Source organism: Chiloscyllium punctatum, chromosome 17 (genome assembly GCF_047496795.1).
Source record: "Chiloscyllium punctatum isolate Juve2018m chromosome 17, sChiPun1.3, whole genome shotgun sequence".
NCBI lineage: Eukaryota > Metazoa > Chordata > Chondrichthyes > Orectolobiformes > Hemiscylliidae > Chiloscyllium > Chiloscyllium punctatum.
The window spans coordinates 42,142,681-42,167,821 of NC_092755.1; the positions used below are offsets into that span (position 1 = coordinate 42,142,681).

A 25,141-nucleotide genomic window follows, 5' to 3' on the forward strand; every position below is an offset into this window, starting at 1 on the left:
GAAATTGGTGTCTTACACTTGGTTAGTATTATTGCAAAGCATGGGTATATCAGGCAGGGTTGCATACTTAGCTTTGATGAATGGGGGAGCAGCCTTGGAGTAACAGTGTTTAAGTCTCTTGATATTCATGGCAAATGGTATGAGGCTATCATAAAACAAACAAGAATGAGGATACACTGGCAGGATGAGGAGCATTAGGATATACAGACAGGATAATTTAATATTGTTCAGTTTTGACCCTCCTCACATGGTAAATGAGGTTAGGAAAAATGAGTCTGTAATTTAAAAGTGCTTAGAAATCACAACAGTTGAATTAATTTACTCTAGAAAATGGGAGTAGACTTCAAAGTTTGGTTCAGATCTTAGAAGATAATGTAAGGATTAAATTCAGTCAAAATAGATAGACTACTTGATAAAGATGGATAGTGAGGATCAGGGGTGAAAATAACTTACCCAAGCATAAAAGTTCTTCGGAAGGTTTTGTTGTGTTGTGGTATTGTCCCTACATGTGGGCCAGAAAGTCTGAGTTCAAGACCCACCCATCCTGGAACTGTGCTTTTAACACATCCAAACAGGTTACTATAAATAACCACAAGCTGGTCAGGCATCAGAAGGTAGATTGCCTTCAAATGACAGAATAAATAATTGACTCAGAGAGTGTATAAAAATTCAAACAGGAGCTGGCCAAGTTCTGCATATCCAGCACTGCTTCATAAAAGTGAATGAGAGAGTGTTTTTGGCTATACGCCTATTAATCAATGTGGTTTTTTTGAATTCTGATCACTTCAGGGGTCAGAGAGGAATTTCCTTAATTTATTTCTCCTAAATCAGGCTGAGCTATTTTTTGGTAATTGCATAACTGGTTTGTCAGGAGACTTAGATATATATGCATTGCACCTTCAACACATGACACAAATTCGACGGTATTGCTAGCCTTATCCTCTTCTCCCATATCTGTAAGTTTATGTGTTTCGAAAAATCTGCTAGAAAGCAGGGTCAGACTTGGACACATCTAGGGGAGAATTCAAATAAAAGACTGACTTCTCATTAGTCAGGCACTCTTTTTTGCATCCTATCATCTAAATATCCTGCACCAACATTACACAAAGCTAATCGCAGTCAGCAATCTAAGAATGTACCTTCCAGGTTTAGTCTGAGAAAAATATATGAACACAGTTTTAGGACTGGACTAGTAATGTTCAAGACTTGTGTACACAAACACAGCCATGGCAAGTTATGAATCTGAATGTGTCAATTTATCAGAAGACAGTGAAAGCTCCAAGACTGCCCTCTAGGAAAGAGATTTTGTACATTCCTACACAGTCTGTTCGAAATGTGACTCCAATCCTCTGCCAATTCCTTTAGGCAACCCTCAATTTCATAGAAGAATGCGAGACGGGCAAGAAACATAGACTTTACTAAATAAAACCCTCTCTTATTGAATCCTAACAAGGAACAAAGTGTTGAGCTATCTGAGTAACTGAAGTGCAGAAGAGTGGGATTCTCAACTTGGATCTCCAATCTAATTTTGTTTTCTCAGGGATGAATTCAAATAAGCATGGGAAAGTGTGTACATACTGAAAGAGAACAGGTGACATTCAAAACTGGAGATGTCTTTTCGGTAAGACACTCATGTTTCAGACCATAAGACACAGGAGCAGAAATTAGGCCAGTCGGCCCATCTAATCTGCCATTCGAACTTGACTGATAGGTTTTTCAATCTCATTTTCCTGCTTTGTCCCTGCAACCTTTGATCCCCATGACAAATAAGAACTTGACAGATAACGACCTGGCCTCCACAGCCTTCTATGATAATGAATTCCACAGATTCACCACACTCTGGCTAAATAAGTTCTCCTTATCTCCATTCTAAAGGGCCTTCCCTTTACTCTAAGACTGTGCCAACAGGCCCTTGTCTCTCCTGCCAATGGAGACATCTTCCCAATGTCCATTCTGTCCAGTATTCTGTAAGTTTCAATCAGATCCCCCACATCTGTATAAACTCCATCGAATATAGTCCCGGAGTCCTCGAACATTCCTCATATGTTAAGCCCTTCATTCCTGGGATCATTCTCGTGAACCCCCTCTGTCCCACTCCAGGGCCAATACATCTATCCTGAGGTCTGGGGCCCAAAATTGCTCACAATGCTCTAAATGTGGTCTGACCAGAGCCTTATAAAGCTCATCATGAAGTACATCATGCTTTTATATTCTAGTCCTCTCAAGATGAATGACAGCATAGTATTTGCCTTCCTAACTAGTGACTCAACCTGCAAGTTTACCTTGAGAGAACCTGGACTAGGACTCCCAAGTCCCTTTGCACTTCAGATTTCTGAATTTTCTCCCCACTTAGAAAATAGTTAATGTTTCTATTCTTCCTACCAAAGTGCATGACTTCACAGTATCCAACATTATACTTCATCTGCCACTTCTTTTCTCACGCACCTAATCTAACTTTTCTGTAGCCTCCACAATACTACCTGCCCCTCCATCTATCTTTGTATCAACTGCAAACTTAGACAGAATGCCCTCAGTTCCTTCATCTAGATTATTAATATATAAAGTGAGAAGTTGTGGTCCTAATACTGACCCTTGTGGAACACATTAGTCACCAGCTTCCATGCCTTCTACCCATGCTAGTACCTGGCATCAAACACCATGAGCCCTTATCTTACTCAGCAGCCTCCTGTGCAACACCTTATCAAAGGCCTTCTGCAAGTGCAGATAGATAATATCCATTGGCTCTCCTTGGTCTAACCTGCTCATTACTTCTACAAAGAATTCTAACAGATTTGTCAGGCATGACCTCCCCTTGATGAAACCACACTGACTTTGCCCTACTTTACCATGCACTTCCAAGTATTCAGAAATTGTACCCTTCACAATGAACTCCAAAGATCTTACCAACGACTGAGGTTAGGCTAATCTGTCAATAATTTCCCGTCTTTTGCCTTGCTCCCTTCTTAAAGGGGGGGGTTGCATTAGCAACTTTCCAGTCCTCTGGGACCCTCCCTGCCTCCAGTGATACCTGAAAGCTCACTACTAAAGTCTTCACTACCTCTTCAGCTATCACCTTCGGAACTCAAGGGCATAGCCCATCTAACCGGTTCAGGCGATTTATCCACTTTTAGACCTTCCAGTATTTCTAGGACCTTCTTCTTGGTGATGGCCCCCCTGACTCTCTTAAATTTTAGCATATTACACATGTCTTTCACTGTGAAGCCTAATGCAAAGAACATATTCAGTTCCTCAGGCACTTCTTTGTTCCTTGTTACTACTTCTCCAGCAACATTTTTCAGCGGGCAATGTCCATTTTTGCCACTCTTACCTTTGCAGTTCCTCAACTCTATCCACACAGATTTCACACCACCTGACTTTAATTATTGCTATCGAATTAATTTAATTTTTATTTTACTAACAAGCAACCCCAGCCCTTCTGCCGATCTGCCTGTTTTTTTGATAGGATGTCTATCCTTGGATATTTAGCTCCCAGTCCAGATCCCCATGCAGCCATGTCTCAAACTGCACCACAAATTCATTTACCTTATTGCGCATACTGGGCACATTCAGATACACACCTTCAGTTTTGTATTGACTGTTTGAAGTTTATTCCTAATCCTTTCCAAACACTGCTGGAGATTTTTGCAATCTCTCCTTTCTTTTCTTTTTTTCGTATTTTTTACCCTCCCCTGCTCCTCCCACTTTCTAGTTTAAAGCTCTGTAGACCACCCTATTTACCCTTTTCATGAGAACACTTGTCCCAGCTTGGTTCAGGTGGAGCCCATTCCAAAGGTACTGTTCTAATACTGATGCAATGCCCCATAAAAAGGAACCTCTCTTTCCTGCACCACTCTATTAGCTCATCTGGGGAAGTGTTTACACCACTTATTCTCATGTTCCTATGCCAATTTGCACGTGGCTTGGGCAGTAATCCAGAGATTATAACCTTTGAGGACCTGTTTTTAAATTTGATTCCTAGTTCCTGATAACCCTTAAACCGGTCCTTTTTCCTAGTCTTGCCCACATTGTTTGTCCTAATGTGGAGCACAACAATAGGACCCTCCCCCTCCCTCTCCAGTATCCTTTCAAGCTGGTCAAAGATGTCCCTCACTCTGACACCAGACAGGCAACTTACCATGCGGGGCTCTCGATACTGCTTACTATCTATTCCCCTAATTACAGAATCTCCTACAACTACCACTTGTCTTACTGCTCCCACCACTTGAATGACATACTGTACGTTGAGGCAGTGGTCAGCTGGCTCATCTTTCCTGCAGCTCTGTTCCTCAACCAGACAAGAAGCTTGTACCTCATACCTGTTGGACAAGGTCAAGAGCTGAGGCTCTTCCACCTGGATCCCTCTAACCGCCTCACTTGCAGTCACACTCTGCTGTCCCTGGCCACTGACCGAATTTGTGACCCTTAATCCACCGGGTTTGACAGCCTCCTGAAACAAAGCATCCAGGTAACTCTCCTCCTTCCTGATGTGCTGCAGTGTCTGAAGCTCAGATTCCAACTCATCAACTGAGCAGAGTTCTTCCAGCAACCAACACTTGTTGCCGATGTGGTCACTGCAGTTCACAATGGGATCAGCCAGCTCCCACATCATACAGCTACATTTAACATGCTAATTTACTGTAGAAAACCAGATGGACTACAGTAGGTCACCACCAAAGAGTGAGCTTTAAAAAAGGTTGACTAAGTAATGGTACATAAAGCCTGGGTATAAAAGGGCCAGTAGAGTGGAGAAACAAGGAAAGGCCGGGTGTGGTAGGAAGTTCCAGGAGAAAGTTGACCGTTCCAGAGTTTCAAGAAAGAACAAGTTAGAAGACGACAAAGCTTCAGTACTACGGAGTTAGAAAACAGGAAGAAGAAGCGGTATGTAACACAAAGTTTATTTGATGGGAAAATCCTGGGAAAATAAATATAAGAGACAGAAGTTTCAGAATTTAGATAAATGTGAGGTGCTGTATTGTGGAAATGCAGATCAGGATAGGCCTTATACACGCACTGGTAAGGTGTGTTGTTGAACAAAGAGACCTTGGAGTGCAAGTTTATAGTTCCTTGAAAGTGGAGTCGCACGTAGATAGATAGTGAAGGTGGCGTTTGGTATGCTTTCCTTTACTGGCCAGAGCACTGAGTAGCATAGGGGTTGAGAGGTCATGTTGCAGCTGTACAGGACACTGGTTAGGCCACTTTTGAAATATTATGTGCAATTCTGGTCTCCTTCCCATTGGAAGGCTATTGTAAAACTTGAAAGGGTCCAGGAAAGACTTACAAGAATGTTGCGAGGGTCGGAGAGTTGGAGGGTTTGTGCTACAGGGAGAAGCTGAATAGGTTGGCGTTGTTTTCCCTGGGGCATGACCATATAGATGTTTATAAAATTGTCAGGGGCAGGGATAGGGTAAAAAGACAAGGTCTTTTCACTGGTGTGGAGGATTCTAGAACTAGAGGGCATAGGTTTAGGCTGAGAGGGGAAAGATTTAAAAGGGACATCAGGGGCAACTTTTTCACACAAAGGGTGGTTTGTGTACAGAATGAGGTGCCAGAGGAAGTGGAGGTGGCTGGGACAATTATAACATTTAAAGGGCACCTGGATGGGTATATCAATGTGAAGGGTTTGGAGGGATATGGACCAAGTGCTGGCAAATGGGCTAGATTAATTTTGGTTATCTGGTTGGCATGGAAGTGTTTCACTGAAGGGTCCGTTTCCATGCTGTACATCACTGTACATGCTGGCGGTCTTTCCTTTAAAACATTCCTGGTAGGTGGATTCTGTCTATAACAGAAGAGACAGAAAAAGTTACAGTTAAAAGGGAGGCAATAGTATCGTGGCATTATTGCTGGAATGTTTATCCAGAGACCCATGTAATGTTGTGGGGACCTGGATTCAAATCCTGTCGTGGCAGATGGTGGAATTTCAATTCAATAGAAATCTGGAATTAAGAATCTGATCAAACCACTGTCGATTGTCAGGAAAAACCCATCTGGCTCATTAATAACCTTTAGGGAAGGAAACTACCAACCTTACCTGGTCTGGACTACATGTGACCCACAGCAATGTGGTTGACTCTTACTTACTCGCTGGATAATGAGGGATGGAAAATAAGTGCTGGCCGAGACAGGGAAGCTTACATCCCGTTAATGAATAAAAAAATTAGCCCTTTTAAAGAAAAATGTGCCTTTTAAATTTGTGGCACTGTTATGTTATTAGTGGGTGAATTAAACTCCCTGTTCACAATCAGCAGCTACTCTTGCTGCACTAAATTCTGAGTCGCCTTTGTCCTTTGTGTAATCAAATAGCTTCAAAAGCAACCAATCCTCAAAACTGTTGATGACCACCAATCTTGCACGTATTTCCTTCCTGCTGGCATTTGTTCCAGTCAGTTACCACAATTTCTTTTCAACAGTCCAACTCATTTCTCATCTTGTCAGTTTCATGCTACTTTCAAACCCTAGCCTAGAAGACAGGAGTTCTTAATCTGGGCTGACATCCTGGTATCTGCTAAGAGAGGGTTACACTGGCAGAGGCATCCAGTCAACTATTTGGTGTATGTTAAATTAATCTGTGGCACCATTTGAACCGGAGCATGGAATTCTTGCTGGCTGACAATCCAACTCACGGATTTTTGGTGCACAACATATGGCTGATACTTGCATCTTGACAGATTAACACAATGATGACCTTTGTAAAAGTTTGACTTTATAAGCTTCAAGTTTCACCATATGTGAAATGGTATGGCTGCACCAATCCAATAATTCTGCTGTAAGAAAGAGTGTTCAGCTACTTGACCATGAGATCTACTGCAACACCATTTCCCACAATATTCTCATATTCCTTGATATCATAGATATCTGTAAATCTAAGGAATAATGTTTTGGAGCAATTCAATGACTGAGCCTCCACAGCTCTCTAGGGTAAAACATTCATTCAAAGGATGTGGGTTTCACAGGCTTAGTCAACGTTTATTGTATGCCCCGGGTTGCCGAGGTGATGTTGATGGAGATGAACAGCCTTCTTGAGCTGCTGAAATCTATTTGATCCAGAATCCATTAGGAAGCACATTCCAGCATTTTTTACCCAGTGCACAGAAGGAAGGGGGATGTCTTTCTAATTCAGGACGGTGAGTGGCTTAGAGGGGAACTTGCAGCTGTTAACCTTCTAGATGGTTATGGTCACGGGTTTGAAAGATATTGTTCAACAAGACTTGCTCCTGGGAGTAGCCATCCACAACAACAGTCTTCATGTCGACGCACTGGTTACAAAGGGCCAACAACACCTCTTCTTCTTCAGGCAGCTGAGTTGTCATCTTTTATAGGAGCGCCATCAAGAAAATTCTGTCTGGATGTATCACTTCCTGGTATGGCAACTGTACCATTCAAGATCGGAGACGGTTACAGAGAGTGGTGAACTTGGCCTGGACAATCACGAAGGCCAACCTCACATCTATAGAATCCACCTACCAGGAACGTTGTAAAGGAAAGACCGCCAGCATTCTTAAAAATCCATCCCACCTTGGCAATGTTTTTCTACAACCTCTACCATCAGGGAGAAGGTACAGAAGCCTGAACACATGCACCAGCCGGTTTTGTAACAGTTCCTACCTACTGTTGTAAGAATACTGAATGGACTCTCAAACTCTTAACATTTGCCCGTACCTGTGTTTTTGTTTTTACTGCTGTTCACCTATTATTTACTTATCTAAGCGACTTAACTCTGTGATCTGCCTGTATTGCTCGCAAGACAAAGCTTTTCGTTACATGTGGCAATAAATTTAATTCAATTCAATGTTGAGATATTGTGCCTCAAAGAAATGCAATTTTTTGGGAACCATGCATTAACTCCTTAAATAATAACCAGTGCCTGTCTACAGTCACATCTTTTAATATATTTTCCCAACTCAGGACAGGTAACCTGTTCGTCTCACCTTCATAGCTCCCTTGATTTGATTTAAGTCTTAGTTTCAGACTGAATGACACAGTTTCAAACCTAATAGAAAATTTTGTCATATGCTTCTCATTCTTACATATAGTTTATTTTACAATGATATTATTAGCCCTTTTTCATTGCATAATGCTGGATCTAAAAAAGCTTATGCTCGTTTGTTTGACAACATACAACTCTAGAAAGCCATCTTTACATATTACAGGAATTCTTTCTCCACAGCACTTGTTAGGTTTACCTAGTCTATACATAGATAAATGTCACTCATGATTACTACATTTCACTTCTTTCAAGCACATCTAATTTCCTGATTTATACAGTGACATTCATCCTCACTTTTTAGTGGCCTATAAAGTACTCCTACCAAAGATTTATGCTCCCTGCTGCATCTTAGCTCCAGCCAAACAGACTTTACATCTTGTCCTTCTCATTTAAGACTCTATCTCACTAATGTATTAATCCCATTCCTGGTTATCAGTACCTACCTCCCACTTCCTTTCCACTTTTGCCTTTCCTTCCTGAATGCCAAGTATTCTCAGATAATTGGATAATTTGCTCAGTTTATACTTTGAGATGATTCACAGGAGGTTGACTGGGTCAGGACACCAGTCACACTTTACTGTGAGGCTGGGGTTAGACAGGAGCAGGAGACAACCAATCAACCCTGAACCACATTTTCAGACATTCAATTCGTTCATGATTGACTCATGAACCTAGAACTCAACAGTGCAGTGCAGGCCCTTCGGCCCTCGATGTTGAACTGACCTATGGAACCAATCTAAAGCCTAATTATCCTACACTATTCCATTTTCATCCATATGTTTATCTAATGACCATTTAAGTGCCCTTAAAATTGACGAGTCTGCTGCTGTTTCAGGCTGTGCGTTTCAAGCCCCTACTACTCTCTGAATAAAGAAACTACCTCTGACATCTGTCTTATATCTATAAATTTAAAGATGTTTCCCCTCGTACTAGTCATCACCATCCAAGGAAAAGGGCTCTCGCTGCCCACCCTAGAAAACCCACTGATTATTTTTTATGTCTCAATTGAGTCACCTCCCAACCTCCTCCCCTCTACTGAAAACAGCCTCAAGTTCCTCAGTCCTTCCTTAAAAGACCTTCTCTCCCTCCCAGGCAACATTCTAGTAAATCACCTCTGAACCCTTTCCAAAGCTTCCACATCCTTCCTATAATGCAGTGACCAGAACTATATGCAATACTCCAAGTGCAGCCACACCAGAGTTTTGTACAGCTGCAACATGACCTCATGGCTCTGAAACTCAATCCTTCTACCAATAAAAGCTAACACACCGTTTGCCTTCTTAACAACCCTATCAACCTGGTCAGCACTTTCAGGGATCTATGTACACGAGATCTCTCTGCTCATCTTCATTGCCAAGAATCTTACCATTAGCCCAATACTCTTTATTCCTGATGCTCCTTCCAAAGGGAATCACCTCATAAATTTCCACAGTAAACTATTTGCCACCTCACAGCCCAGCTCTACAACTTATCTATGTACCTCTGTAACATCCTTCAGCACTGTCCACAACTCCACCAACCTGAGTGTCGTCCGCAAATCTAATAACCCATCCTTCTATGCTCTATCACCCTCAATGCCATGCCTCCATATTTTGTGCAATAGCCTACTATGGGGAACCTTATCAAATGCTTTACTGAAATCCACATACATCACATTAACTGCTTTACCCTCATCCATCTGTTTGGTCACCTTCTCAAAGAACTCAATAAGGGTTGTGAGGCATGACCTACCCTTCACAAAACCATGTTTACTATCCCTAATCAACTTATTGCTCCCTAGATGATTATAAATTCTCTCTCTTATAACCTTTTTCAACACTTTAACTATAACCAAAGTAAGACTCACTGGTCTATAATTACCAGGGTTGTTTCTATTCCCCTTCTTGAACAAGGGGACAACACTTGCAATCCTCCAGTCTTCTGGCACTATTCCTGTAGACAAGGACGACATAAAACATCGAACCCAATGGCTCTGCAATCTGTAACCTGGCTTCCCAGAGAATCTTAGGATAAATCCCATCCGGCGTGGGGACATCCATTTTCACACTTTCCAGAATTGAAAACACCTCCTCCTTGTGAACTTCAATCCTGTCTAGTCTAGCAGCCTGTATCTCAGTATTCTCCTTGACAACATTGTCTTTTTCAAGTGTGAATACCAACCAAAAATATTCATTTAGTGCTTCCCCTATCTCCTCGGACTCCATGAGTGTGGTAAGGGTGTAGAATGCCCTACCTGCTAATGTAGTCAACTCAGCCACATTAGGGAGATTTAAGCAATCCTTAGATAAGGACACGGATGATTTTGGGATAGTGTAGGGGGACGAGCTGAGAATAGTTCACAGGTCGGCGCAACATCGAGGGCCGAAGGGCCTGTTCTGCTCTGTATTGTTCTCTGTTCTGTGTACAACTTCTCACTACTATCCTTCATTGGCCCTAACCTTACTGTAGACATCCTTTTATTCCTGATATACCTACAGAAAGCGTTTTCCTTGATCCAATCTGACAATTTATTTTTGAATTCCTTAACATTGCAATTTTTTTCTTTGTTTATTCATTCACATGATGTGGCATCACTGTCTAAACTAACTTTTATTGTCCAGAGAGCAGTTAAAAGTCAACCACATTGCTGTAGGCCTGACCAAATAAGAACAGCTGGTTTCTTTCCCTGATGGACATTAGTGGACAAAACATTTTTTCCCCCAACAATTGACAATGATTTTACAGTCATCATTAGACACTTATTTTCAGATTTTTAATGGATTCAAATTCCACCATCTGCAATGGCATGTTATGAACCCTGATCACAAAACATTAGTTTGTGGATTAATAGTCTAGTGATAATATATTAGGTACTCGGTAATACACTTGGCCATCACCTCCCTATCAGTTCCTTGGTGATTACCCAAATGAATTCTTCTATCATTATAGACAACTCAATCAGATTCTAAATCAAAGGAATACAGTCTATTATTACAGAATTTGTTTACACAGTTTTTTAATTATTTCGTGAGATGTGGGTGTCATTGGCTGAGCTAGAATCTGTTGACTCTCCCTAAATGCCCTCGAGAAGGTGACTATTTAAACCACTGCAGTCTATGCATACTCCCACAATGTTTTTAGGGATGAGATTCCAAGAGTTTGACCCAGCAACAGAGAAAGAAAGGCGATATATCTCCTGATAAATTCAGTATAGTTTGTGGCTCGAAGGGAAACTTGTACACGGTGACATTTCTGATGCTTACTGCCCGTATTTAACACCCCAAGCCCTAATGAATCAACCCTGCATCTCCTTCCATACCTAATATATCCCTTCCTAGGTGCTGAGTCCAAAATTGAACATCGTATCTGTAGCTGTGGTCGGTCAAAGGCTTTATATGAATGAGGGATACCTTTTATCAACTTTGTATTCCAGAATTTATGGGTTGAAAAAATTGTTTGGATGTTGAACTCACCAGACTAAAAGTACTTCAAAATATCTATTTTCCAAATAGGTTTTTCACAATTACAAGGTTCAAACATTATCATTTCCATCGATCAAGGAATTCAAAGAAAGCAAATGTGAAGGAACAAGTAGTTTTGTCAGACAAAAGCTTTAATTCTAAGTTACACAAGCAGTAACCAAGCATGACCATACAGCAACATTACATCTTAATGTCGATCTAGAAGGACAAACTCAACAAATAGTGGAAGTGCTGAACCAACCAATGTTGCAGAAGTGCACCTTCCTTCAAGACTTTTGTTGACTAATCCAAGGGAAGTTCACCCAAAAGAAGGAAAGACTCAATATACTAAACACATTGCTGAAATTTCATGGATTTTCGAACACCTGGATATTTATCCCTTCTCTTTTTTCCCGCATATCCATCTCTGAATCACTTGTTGCAAGACTTAAAAAAGCATGATTTGTCATCAACACATTTAATAGAAACATTCCTTCCTAATCTGCAGTCTCAGATTGCTCTGCTGTGACTCAACTCCAAGGGTGAGTCATTTTGCTGATTTACTTGTTACTTTTGTCAAGGAAATCCTCAAGGAAAAGCAATTAGGCCAAGGCTCATTGTTAATGAAGGCCTATACATACAATTGTTTAACTCAGGAGATTCAGATCTCCAACAGCACCAGCGATTTGTGTGACTGTGTGAGTGGGCAGCTCCCTGAAGTAGGATTGCTGAACATGGAACTGGATGCTGTGTGGGTAGTGAGCAGCATGTTGAAACAACAAGTCAAACATGAGCAACTTGTCTTTGAACTGTACAAGCTCATTTAATGTAAGACTGCAGCCTTTCAGACTATGCTGGAATTGGTATTGCTGAGATGTTCATTTGGGCTGTCACATAAAAGCAATGTTGTTTTCAGCTACTTCATTCTATCACCCAGCCATGACAAGGTTTGAAAATCCATCCAAAGGCTTAAACACACATACCTGTGGAACCTTCACTGTGCACCCTTACAACAATCTGAAATGATTCTAAAAAGCATGTTCTCACTGTATATCTTCCCACACCAGCTCCTTTCTAACATAAAGCAAACAAATCGCCTCAGGAAGACTAAACTCAGATAAAGTCATACAGGTTGTACTACCTGCATTTCCAGATCTGAGATGTATCAGTAAGATCAACAGTGAGCCTGACCTTGAGTGGGATAAAGGCCCCTTGATTAATACATATATTACAAGTAAAAGTTAAGATATGCTACTGTGAGGTTAACATGCTAGAAAGTTTTAAGTGTGCTCAATAACTCAGTCAAGCTTTACTTCTGCCCATCAGACTAAGCTACAAAATGGAACATAACTGAAAACAGGATGTCTTTCTAGTTATCCTCTCAAGGTAAAGGGTCGAGAGGTAAAAATGAAATCAGTTACAGATTGCTTTAAGCATTGTTACATGGAACTGTACTTCCTTGCAACGGGATGTATTAAATGCAGAACACGTTGCAAAGCCCTTACCTTTCTAGTTGATTGTGTATTAACGGGATGCCTCCTTGCAGATCATACAACTGTCAACCTATGTACAGAGTTTCTGTTGCCAAATTAAACCTAAACAAGCAAAGATTCATCTGCTTGCAGTTTACCAGTCCAACAATATTACAACATAAAAATAAAACATAGTTCCTTCAGTAAAATGGATAACACAAAGGTTTTTATTAATCTCAAAAATACACATGCCTGAGCTAAACTTTGTTAATGTACAGTAGCCTTTCCAGAGATTACACAATGAATTGAGTTCTGGGACTGACAGCTAAGTTCCAACACTCAGACATCAGCAATGCACAAAATAATTTGCCCAAATTCTGTTCAACCATACAGGTCACACCAACCAAGTGACTCAACAAAGCCCCCCAGGAAAGCAGCAGAGGTGTGAAATGCGTACATATTTAGTTGACTGACAAGCTACACATTTACAGAGACATCATGGGAACCATGCAGAGCTTTTCACATGGGAAGGGGAAAAAAAGGCTTTTAAAAATCCATTCATAAGCTGAAAGCACAAACATAATTAAAATAGTTTGCAAAACAAAAACATGAGATTATGAGGACAGTTCTATAAGTTGACTCCCTGATGCAACCTGTGACAACTATGATCAGTTATCACAATCAGGAAGATTCTTATCTCATGTTATTCCGATTGATTTGGTTTCAAAAGCCAAAACACATTTTGATTAGACTGATAGATAATCATAATCAACACTTTCGCATAGAAACAGGTTAGATTTCAAAAACCTCAAGTCAATCTCTCACAGAAATCCAAAGGGCCAAGTCCAAAGATTTCACACTGGGACATGGCCATGTTAGGAAGTTGCTTGCGCTGTAATCCTAATTTGTTTCATGATTCACTACTTTATTTTAATTTCATAAAGTTTTCTTCTTTTCCTTCCTGTGAAATTAAAATTCAAACCTGTGGGACATTTTGACCAGAATCTAAGGAGGTAACAATAAAATATTGTAAATGGACATGATGTAGTGCACAGTTTCTAGACAGAGGATGCTCCTGGAATTACACCTGACCCAATACAGGGGAGAGCAAAGCCGTTTCATAGAATAAACTAGCAATTATTGTCACATGTATTTTTACAAAAAGAAATATAGTAAAAAGTTATTAAAAAGTTTTATAAAAGTTTCAGTAGCCCCAATTTTTGGCCCTTTTCTCCCAATTACACCTACTCTTGCTAGAAAATCAGCAGGCATTTCTCCAAGAAAGCTCCTATGCTTGTCTGTGGCTGTTCAACATGAGGTGTTATTCTATTTGGTTCTGGGGATTAGTGAGCAGGTGCAGAAACATTGGCCCAGTTCTCTGTTTTAGCAGTAGCCTCCATCCTTACCCTGTTAGTACAGTATAAGGAAGGATAGAATCTGCTGTAATCTGGTCTGTGGGTCTCAGTACAATGCATTACAAAGGCCTTTTTACTTCAGCACCAGTTCACAGAGTTGTACACCACATACATAAAATCATGCAAGAATCAGTGATCTAGGTCATGCAAAAAATCTTTAATTTTCTCAAACTTAATTTACATAGTAATGGAAGGTCAACAAACGTTGTTCCAAATAAATTTTACTTTGTTCCTTGGATAGCAACATAATCGGTTTTCCTTATTTTCAACCTCTTAAGAGTGTGCCCGTTCATCTGTTTAATCCCTGATGGATAATCTCAGATGATTCAATTATGAAAAGAACACCAACAACCTGTTTTGATACAGTAGCCCCTTCCCCTTACTCCCCATATATTCCAACTGGAGCTCGCTGGTGGTGATCAACAACAGGGTTGTTGGTTACTGCCTCCCCCCTTCCTACTCTAATGGCGCTGAGGGTAATTCTCAAGGTCCAGCTGCAGATGTTAGGCCAATCACAGTGGTCTTACACATTTTCCCAGGTTGTCAAAACAGCAATCATTGTAAACTGAATGGAGATAGACTGAAGTTTGCTTTGCACCTTGATCTTACAGAGAAAGCAGCACCTACTTTGGGACTCAACTGTCTGGGATTTCTGTGCAGTTCAGTAACTCGTTGGTTTTAGAAGATCCAAACCTGGAACATTTAATATGTTACCCATAAGTCAACCTACAGAGTGGCCCATTTTACAGTTAAATACCTGTGCTATTTGCTGTCCTCCCAGAGGAACGGAGCTTTGAGGCGTGGACGATGCAACAGAGGCAGGTGGGAACCGTGGTCGTACAGCACGGGTCATAGAAGACATCATCTTTGAGGACAGAGGGACAACAGACAAGTAATCGCAAAACAAGAATGCAGTGCTGCAGGAACGAAAGGAAGCACACACGTCCCTAAATGGGCCAAAATTGGGCAGCTTTGCAGCCACCTTCTGTCATACTGAATGTTTGTTATGTTGCATTATAGATAGGGAAAAGCTCAGTCAGCATCAACAGACCTGAAATCTAATCAGGAACATAAACAGGTTTATATTTGTTCTCACTGGAATTTATATTTAAAATCGGAAAATCTAATTTCAGTTATTTTACTTTATAAATGGCTTATACGAGGTATTATGGGTTCATTAAACTCTTGCCCATTTACTAAATTTCTATGGCAGTGTTGTCCAATACACATTGCCGACTAGCACAGATGTGGTTACAGTGACGCAGAGTTAGCCACATGCACCAATTTGTGTAGAAAAAAATCTTAAACAAACTCACACCAAATATCTAAATGTAACTGATACTTCACCAAACCAACATCTACCACTAACCAAAAATGTGAAGAACTCAACAATCAAAAAACACACTGCTATTGATGATACAAACCTATCAAGCATCCATTGTCGAATGACTTAGTCTATAACGGATTTAACTGATATAACTAACTGGCTGTTTACTGATCAGGCATGCAATTAGACACCCATGCTTAGTAGAAATCATATTGGACAACACTGACCTACAGCATGCTGATAACTGTTGCATTGACTGACTGTGCACCTTTCTCAGGGGTGCTGATGATACCTGAAGTTCAATTCCATCAGCACTGGCCAGACTCCGATTCCTCAGCTCATTGGGCAATTCTGTGCCTATTTCATCTTGGCCTGAGGATACTGGGTGCCATGATGTCACTGCAGGTTATCAGTCTACACAAAGAATATCCTATATATCTTACAGTTTTTGAGGCTTTTTTTGTGCAAATATTTTCCTGACCAGCTTTAGATTGTTGCCACTTTGCAAAGTACATTTATGGTCTTGACACTCTGAAGGTGGAAACAATCGAGATAATAATGAATCACTGAAGAGAAAATGGCAATTCTTCCTACCCTAACCCTTTTGAGTTTTATAGGACGTGTGTACTTTCAAAAATAAAGTTTAAATTCAGCAATATTTAAACAAAAGAGGCAGCTTGAGCAGAGACTGAGGTGATTCCATTAGTTCACAAAAACACAGACAGCCAGCGAAGGGCAATGAGAGGTGATTAAAACAGGAAGCATCACAACATGCACTCATGACAAGCAAAATCTTCAAGAAAACCCCTCTGCAAAATCGCCAGCTGGTCTATCTCCAACCAAAGCCATAACATTCCTGAAGCTTTTCACCAAGCTGGCCAGCATCTATTGATCAGTATTTGCGTGCACTGGCCATTACTCAGTAGCTTCCCTCAAGTGCAGGATGGCTGGGCTATCATCGTCTCTGTTGCTGATTTACTCCTTCACAATTGGATACTTTGTTTCAGCATCGATCATATTATGCAAAACCAATATTGAGGAGATTACAGTTGTCATGGCACCTCATCATCCATCCTAGGATACTCTCTAATAGCAACTTGTAACACCCACATAAACTTTCCAATAAGAATATAATTTACAGAAGTTAAGATCGAGAATGCACCTGGGCTATGCATACTGTTCTATTCCAAATCTCACTGACAAAAGAAACTATTGTCGTCTTTTGCAAGGTCCACTCTATTAATTGCATTCAATGTCCCTCCTTTGTATTACATAATATCCATCTTTCCTCAGCCATTTCAACCCACTGTCCCATTTACTCATGTATATTCTCTGTATGGTCATCCTCAAACTAAGAACAGGTATTGAGTGATGGGATAGCCTCTTATCAACCCATTAGTGCCCTTCAGTATCCATCACAATGCGAGTGAACTGCACCACACCTTCCCTCTTATTGCTCACACTGGATATTCACAGGAAACACAAAATAAATTACAAAATTATCTTGTTCAAGTGTTTGCACTAGTCAGCAACAGCCCTGCAGCCAAGAAACAGAGAGAGAGAGTAACCATTTAGCATGAGGTAGAATTGTACTCCAGCCCAGACCAAGTCCAAGTGTTATTGCCTTATTGCTCAGAGCCCAGTTACCCCGGTTTCATTCTCGGGGCTGCAGCTTGTCACCAGAGAGTCAGAGCTCGGCCTGGTTCTTGTGCGACATGGGGCGAGGAGGGGAAGAGAGTAAAAGGTGAGTGGGAGACAAACAGATAAAGAAACATTAAGTCACAGTGTGGGACATATACAATGACATGAAATAGGAGCAAGAGTGGATCATTCAGTCCCTCAAGCCTACTCCACCATTTAGTGAGGTCATGGATGATCCTCTATGTCAATCTTACTTCCTGCACTATTCTCATATCCTTTGATACCTTTAATATTAGAAACCTATTGATCACTATCCTGACGTACTCAACATTTCAGACTGCACTGGTGTACGGAATCTCAAAGATTTACCACCCACTGAGTGAAGAAACTCTTCATTTCAATCCTGAGACTGTGTGCCTGGCTCTCTTTTCCAACCCCTCTACAAAAAGAGAGGTGCATTTACCCTGTTGATCCCTGAAAGAGTTATATGTTTCAACGAGAACAATTCTCATTGTTCTAAACACCAGAGAATACAGGCCCAGTGTTCTTTTTGGATCCTCAACTCAGGAATAAACAATACTTCAGGTGAGGTCTCAGCAAGGTTCTTTAAAATTCTACCTACAGGGATGGTACAAACTTGTTACAATGGCAGGCAGAGTGACTGGAAGGCATAGTAGACAGCAGGGGTGAGAAAGTTTATGAGAGGCACTTACAGAGTGAGAGAAACACACAGAAGAGAGAGGAAATAGAAAAAGGTAAAGGCATATTTAAATGACAATTTAAATCTGTAACAGAGAAGGTGACCGAAATAATTAGTTTAGAATAAAAATAGCCAGGGAAGACAGGAGTTAGAGAACAGAAAGAGCACAAGAGAGTCCATTGCAGGCTGGGAGAATTCTACCAGTGAGCTTCAAAAGAATACTGCAGCAAACATTTGCTCAAGTATTTCTCAGTTCTTAACTCTTCCAGCATCAAAGCTTTGGGTAGCTCGGTATTGGGTGGCTGAGCAGGAAGATGACCAATGGAAGTAGATGTCAATCAATGAAAGCAAAAGAAATCAGAACTGAGCCCAAGATCAAGCATGCTGAAACTATATGAACCTGGACCTCTCAGCACAGTCCTGTTCAACACCACTCAAGAGGAACATATAAAATGCTAATACACCGACTAAAAGTGCAAGCTTGGTATTTCCCACCTTTTGCATTAGTAACATCAACAAATGTTGAGGTACTAGTGGGATATTAAAACTCTAGTTAAATTCATGTTCTGCCAAGTCTTGCAACTGGCTGTACCCATTTGACAACATGCCAGCTGATAATATTTTGGAACATGGAGTTTGCATGCTCTCTCTGTGTCTGCATGGGTTTCTTCTGGGTCTTCAGTTCCTCCCAAAGTCCAAAGATGTGCAAGTTAGGTGGATTGGCCATGCTAAATTGCCCATTGTGTTCAGGGATGTGTAGGTTAGGTGGATTAGCCATGAGAAAAGCTGGGTTACAGGGAAAAGGATAAGGGGATGGGATTGGGTAAGACGCTCTTCAGAGGATTGGTATAGACATGTTGGGCTGAATGGCCTGTTTCCACATTGTGTGGTGGTCTATGGATGAATACTGAGCCTTTAACAGTTTAGAACAAATGCTGACAATATTGTCAAGAAAATTCTGGTACCTCACAAGGTGAAATATCAGTTCTGATGTCAAAACAGCCATGAACATAGTCCTTTCTAGATACCCAGCTGAGTTAGTGAGTGAGTGCAAACACACCACAATTTGATCGCAATAAACAGGGCAGTTCCAACATACAATCATCCATTGGTTCACAGATCAGGGAGCAGGAAAGCTGCCCAAAGTTTTTACTCAGTGCAGTACTACAGTTAGAGGTCCAGCCAGTAGAAACTCTCAATGAGGTACTCCCACAACCTGGCAAGTTAATCCATACAATCCTTCAGGAGACTGAAGAGCTCTAGTAAGATCTAGAGCTTTTCACTTCCAGTTGTTGGTCACCAAATCATATCAGAATTTCAAATATATTCGCTTCCACAACCTGTATCATTGGCATGGATTCTGGTCAATTCCAATTTCTTCAAACAAAATACCAGGTAGGGTGTGGTGAGACGGAGCTCAAAGTTCCAAAGTTGAAAGCTTCTTTGGATCCAATAAAGATGGATCAGAACAGTTTGCAAATGGTGAGAACTTCAGAACCATGCTCTACAAAGTTCTGATTAAATTGCATTCTGAGTACTGCAATCATTTTGAACACTGCACTGTGTGAAGGATATAGCAGTTTTGGAAGGGATGCAGCACAAACGCACAAGAATGATTCTGGAGCTAAAAGGTATAACTTACAAGGACAAACTGCATAGACTAGTTTTAGATTCCCCTAAACACAGAAAATTAAAGGGGTGATCTTATTAACTATGTGATGTACTTCAAGGTTTTTGTAGATTGAACAGGTAATAATAATTGGCACTAGGCTATTCACAGGTACCTAACCACGCCCCTGTACCGATCTCCGCCCCCACGCCTAACCCCGCCCCCACGCCCAGCTCCAGTCCCACACCAGGTCCTATCTCCCAGTCCTGCCGTATTTTCACCATCCCTCCAGACCTCCCCCTCGCTGAGATGAAAGATCAGTCCTCAGCAGAGGGCTCACCTTCATCCCCCTACGCTCCCGGATTAACAAATTCAACACACGGCGAGACATTGAGAATTTCTTCTGCCGCCTTCGCCTCCGCGCCTATTTCTTCAACCAGGACTCCCGCCCACCCTCTGATGACCCCTTCTCCCGGCTCCAACACACCCCATCCACCTGGACACCCCATGCTGGCCTCTTACCCACCCTCGATCTCTTCATAGCCAACTGCTGCCGCGACATTGACCGCCTCAACCTGTCCACCCCTCTCACCCACTCCAACCTCTCACCCTCACAACATGCATCCCTCCACTCCAACCCCAACTTCACCATCAAACCAGCAGACAAGGGAGGCGCGGTGGTAGTTTGGCGCACCGATCTTTATATTGCTGAGGCTAAACGCCAGCTTGCGGACACCTCCTCCTACTGCCCCCTTGACCATGACCCCACCTCCCACCACCAAACCATCATCTCCCAGACCATCCATAACCTCATCACCTCAGGGGATCTCCCATCCACCGCCTCCAACCTCATAGTCCCACAACCCCGTACCACCCATTTCTACTTCCTGCCCAAAATCCACAAACCTGACTGCCCCGGCCGACCCATTGTCTCAGCCTGCTCCTGCCCCACCGAACTCATTTCTGCATGCCTCGACACGGTCCTGTCCCCCTTAGTCCAAGAACTCCCCACCTACGTTCGGGACACCACCACACCCTCCACCTCCTCCATGATTTTCACTTCCCCGGCCCCCGATGCCTTATCTTCACCATGGACATCCAGTCCCTGTACACCTCCATCCCCCATCACAAAGGACTCAAAGCCCTCCGCTTCTTCCTTTCCCACTGTACCAACCAGTACCCTTCCACTGACACCCTCCTTCGACTGACTGAACTGGTCCTCACCCTGAACAACTTCTCTTTCCAATCCTCCCACTTCCTTTAAACCAAAGGAGTAGCCATGGGCACCTGCATGGGCCCCAGCTATGCCTGCCTCTTCGTTGGATATGTGGAACAGTCCATCTTCCACAGCTACACTGGCACCACCCCCCACCTTTTCCTCCGCTACATTGATGACTGTATCGGCACTACCTCGTGCTCCCATGAGGAGGTTGAACAGTTCATCCACTTTATTAACACGTTCCACCCCGACCTCAAATTTACCTGAACCATCTCAGACTCCTCCCTCCCCTTCCTAGGCCTCTCCATTTCTATCTCGGACGACCAACTCAACACGGATGTTTACTATAAACCGACTGACTCCTACAGCTACCTAGATTACACCTCCTCCCACCCTGCCCCCTGTAAAAACGCCATCCCATATTCCCAATTCCTTCGCCTTCACCGCATCTGCTCCCAGGAGGACCATTTCCAATACCGAACAACACAGATGGCCGCCTCCTTCAAAGACCGCAATTTCCCCTCAGACGTGGTTGACGATGCTATCCACCGCATCTCCTCCACTTCCCGCTCCTCCGCCCTTGAACCCCGCCCCTCCAATCGCCACCAGGACAGAACCCCACTGGTCCTCACCTACCACCCCACCAACCTCCATGTACATCGTATCATCCTTTGTCAATTCCGCCACCTCCAAACGGACCCCACCACCAGGGATATATTTCCCTCCCCACCCCTATCAGCCTTCCGGAAAGACCACTCCCTCCGCGACTCACTCATCAGATCCACACCCCCCACCAACCCAACCTCCACTCCCGACACCTTCCCCTGCAGCCGCAAGAAATGCAAAACTTACGCCCACACCTCCCCCCTCACTTCCCTCCAAGGCCCCAAGGGATCCTTCCATATCCGTCAGAAATTCACCTGCACCTCCACACACATCATTTACTGCATCCGCTGCACCAGATGTGGCCTCCTATACATTGGGGAGACAGGTCGCCTACTTGCGGAACATTTCAGACAACACCTCTGGGACACCGGCACCAACCAACTCAACCGCTCCGTGGCTGAACACTTTAACTCCCCCTCCTACTCCGCCAAGGACATGCAGGTCCTTGGCCTCCTCCATCACCAGACCATTGCAACATGATGCCCGGGGGAAGAGCGGGCCTCCAACCACAAGGATGAATGCAGATTTCTCCAGCTTTCTCATTTCCCCTCCCCCCACCTTATCTCAGTCCCAACCCTCAGACTCAGCACCGCCTTCTTGACCTGCAATCTTCTTCCCGACCTCTCCGCCCCCACTCCCTCTCCGGCCTATCACCCTCACCTTAACCTACTTCCACCTATCATATTGCCAACGCCCCTCCCACAAGTCCCTCCTCCCTACCTTTTATCTTAGCCTGCTTGGCAGACCTTCCTCATTCCTGAAGAAGGGCTTATGCCCGAAATGTTGATTCTCCTGCTCCTTGGATGCTGCCTGACCTGCTGTGCTTTTCCAGCAACACACTTTTAAGCTCTGATCTCCAGCATCTGCAGTCCTCACTTTCTCCTATTCACAGGTAATGGCTGGGAACTCTTCTCAATGGAAATTTTGAATAACCTATCCCAAAAAAGGCAGCCATGGTCCCACTCATCTGCAAATTTCAAAACTGAGATATTTTAGTGGACCACATCAGAGTTTACCAAACTGTGGGTTGCAGCCCCAGTGGGTTTCATTGAAACAATGACTATCATAGAGTTCCAACCATGATTGGAACTGTGAGAACCTCTTAAATCTTGCAAATTTTTAAAAAATAGTGGGCATGGCCAAACCACCTGATCTGGTCAGCCTGAAACAAAAACAGAAGTTACTGGAAAAGCTCAGCATCTCAGCTGACAACATCTGCAAAGAGAAATCAAAGATAATGTTTTGGGTCTGGTGACTCTTCCTTGGCTGGTCAGCCTGAATTCTGTCCTAGCAAACCGAATTGGAATTTGCTTAAAAGCCCTAACTATTAAATACCTTTCCCCCCTCTGTCGATCCCTTGTGTCTCTCATCACTCTCCCCTATTGCTTTCATCAGTCACCACCCTCAGGCATCTCTGCTTCACTGCCTATCCACCCCTCACAGATCCCACAAGTTTGAAATCTTGAGAACTAAAATGTGGACAAATTATTGAAAGGTTTGGAAAGCAATGAGCATCAACAGTTCCAGAAATAAGTTACAAGTGGCAAACGGAGATAAGAACAGCTCAGCATTGACCTAACTGAATAGCAGAACAGTTGAGGGTGCTTCTTTTATTACAGGAACAGGCTCTTCGGTCCATCATGTCTGTGCTGACTATGATGCCATTCTAAACTAGTCCTATCTATCTGCACATGGTCCATATCCCTCTGTTCCATACCTGTAGATGTGTCTGTCTTAACGCTGCCTGAATGTTGCTATTGTTTCTGCTTCTACCAACTTTCCTGGCAGTGTGTTCAAGATACCTAACATCCTGTGTGTAAAAAAACTTGTCTTTGATAATTCCTTTAAACTTTTTCCCTATCACATTAAACCTAAGCCCGCTAGTATTTGACGTATCCAGCCCGAGAAAAAGACATCAACTATCGACTCTCAATTTTATATATTTCTATCAAGTCATCTCCTTAGCCTCCATTGCTCAATGAAAAGCAACCTAAGTTTGTCCCACCTCTCCTAATAGTTAACACACTCTAATCCAGCAACATCCTAGTAAACCTCTTTTGTACTTTCTCCAAAGCTCCACGTCCTTCCTATAGTGTGGTGACCAGAACTACACAAAGTACTCCAAACGTGGCCCACCACAACTTAGCAATTTGACACTTTGTCCTCACTGAAAGCAAACAGGCCATACACCTTCTAGACCACCTTATACACTGGTGTTGTCATTTCAGAGCACTATGGACTTGTACCCCCAAGAACCCTAGGTATATCACTCCTCCCAAGAGTCATGCCATTTACTGTATAATTTCCTCTTGCCCTTCTTAAACAAAGGAATAACGTTGGCCATTCTACATTCTTCTAACACCTCACCATGTGACTAAAGAAGTTAAAAAGATCTCTGTCAAAGCTCCAGCAAGCTCATCTCATGCTTCCCTCAATATCCTGAAATAGATCACATCAGGCACTAGGGACATATCTATCCTAATGCTTTTCAAGATACCCAAAACCTCCACCTCCTTAATTTAGATATGCCTCAGAATCCCAAGATACCCCTCCCTAATCTTACCATCATTCATGTGCTTCTCTTTACTGACTAAAGTACTCATTAAGGACCTCACCCACTTCCTCTGGCTCTATGTATAAATTCCCACCTCTGTCCTTGAGTGGATTTATCCTTTCCCTAGCTGCCCTCCTGTTCCTAATATACACATAAAATGTCTTGGAATTCTCCTTAATTGCCCACAAATTCTGCTTAAGCTCCTGGCACTAAGGGAGTGCCAATCAATACTGGGGAAGTCAAATGACCCACTACAACAACACTGCTTATTTAAAACCATTCCATGATCTACTGTCATATCTGTTTCTCTATCTCCCATGAGCTATTGGGAGGCCTATAGTATAGAGTCATGGAGATGTACAGCACAGGAACAGACCCTTCGGTCCAACTCGTCCATGCCGATCAGATATACCAACCCAATCTAGCCCCATCTGCCAGCACCCGGCCCATATCCCTCCAAACCCTTCCTATTCATATACCCATCCAAACGTCTCTTAAATATTGCAATTGTACCAGCCTCCATCACTTTCTGTAGCAACTCATTCCATACACGTACCACCCTCTGAGTGAAAAAGTTGCCCCTTAGGTCTCTTTTATATCTTTCCCCTCTCACCCTAAACCTATGCGGCACGGTGGTTCACTGGTTAGCACTGCTGCCTCACAGCGCCAGAGACCTGGGTTCAATTCCCGTCTCGGGCAACTGTCTGCGTGGAGTTTGCACATTCTCCCCGTGTCTGCGTGGGTTTCCTCCGGGTGCTCCGGTTTCCTCCCATAGTCACAAAGATGTGCAGGTCAGGTGAATTGGCCTTGCTAAATTGCCCGCAGTGTTAGGTGCATTAGTCAGAGTTAAATGTAGGGGAATGGGCCTGGGTGGGTTGCTCTTCGGAGGGTCGGTGTGGACTTGTTAGGCTGAAGGGCCTGTTTCCACACTGTAGGTAATCTAATCTAATCTATGGCCTCTAGTTCTGGACTGCCCCCACACCAGGGAAAACACTTTCCTTATTTATCCTATCCATGCCCCTCATGATTTTATAAACCTCTATAAGATCACCCCTCAGCCTCCGTCACTCCAGGAAAAACAGCCCCAGCCTGATCAGCCTCTCCCTGTAGC

At 42.8% G+C, this 25,141-nt stretch overlaps 1 protein-coding gene across 4 annotated transcripts in view; it reads right to left on the reverse strand.

The window, feature by feature from the left end:
* med15 (mediator complex subunit 15) overlaps nt 1-25,141 on the reverse strand; it is a 159,164-nt gene that overhangs the window by 65,443 nt on the left and 68,580 nt on the right. For 3 of the 4 annotated variants that reach the window (XM_072587003.1, XM_072587001.1, XM_072587000.1), the window contains one exon: nt 15,072-15,179. The exons of the other annotated variant lie outside the window; for it this stretch is intronic. In XM_072587003.1, the coding sequence (XP_072443104.1) occupies nt 15,072-15,179 (108 nt within the window). The remainder of the gene's footprint in view (nt 1-15,071; nt 15,180-25,141) is intronic. 4 annotated transcript variants of the gene reach the window in all.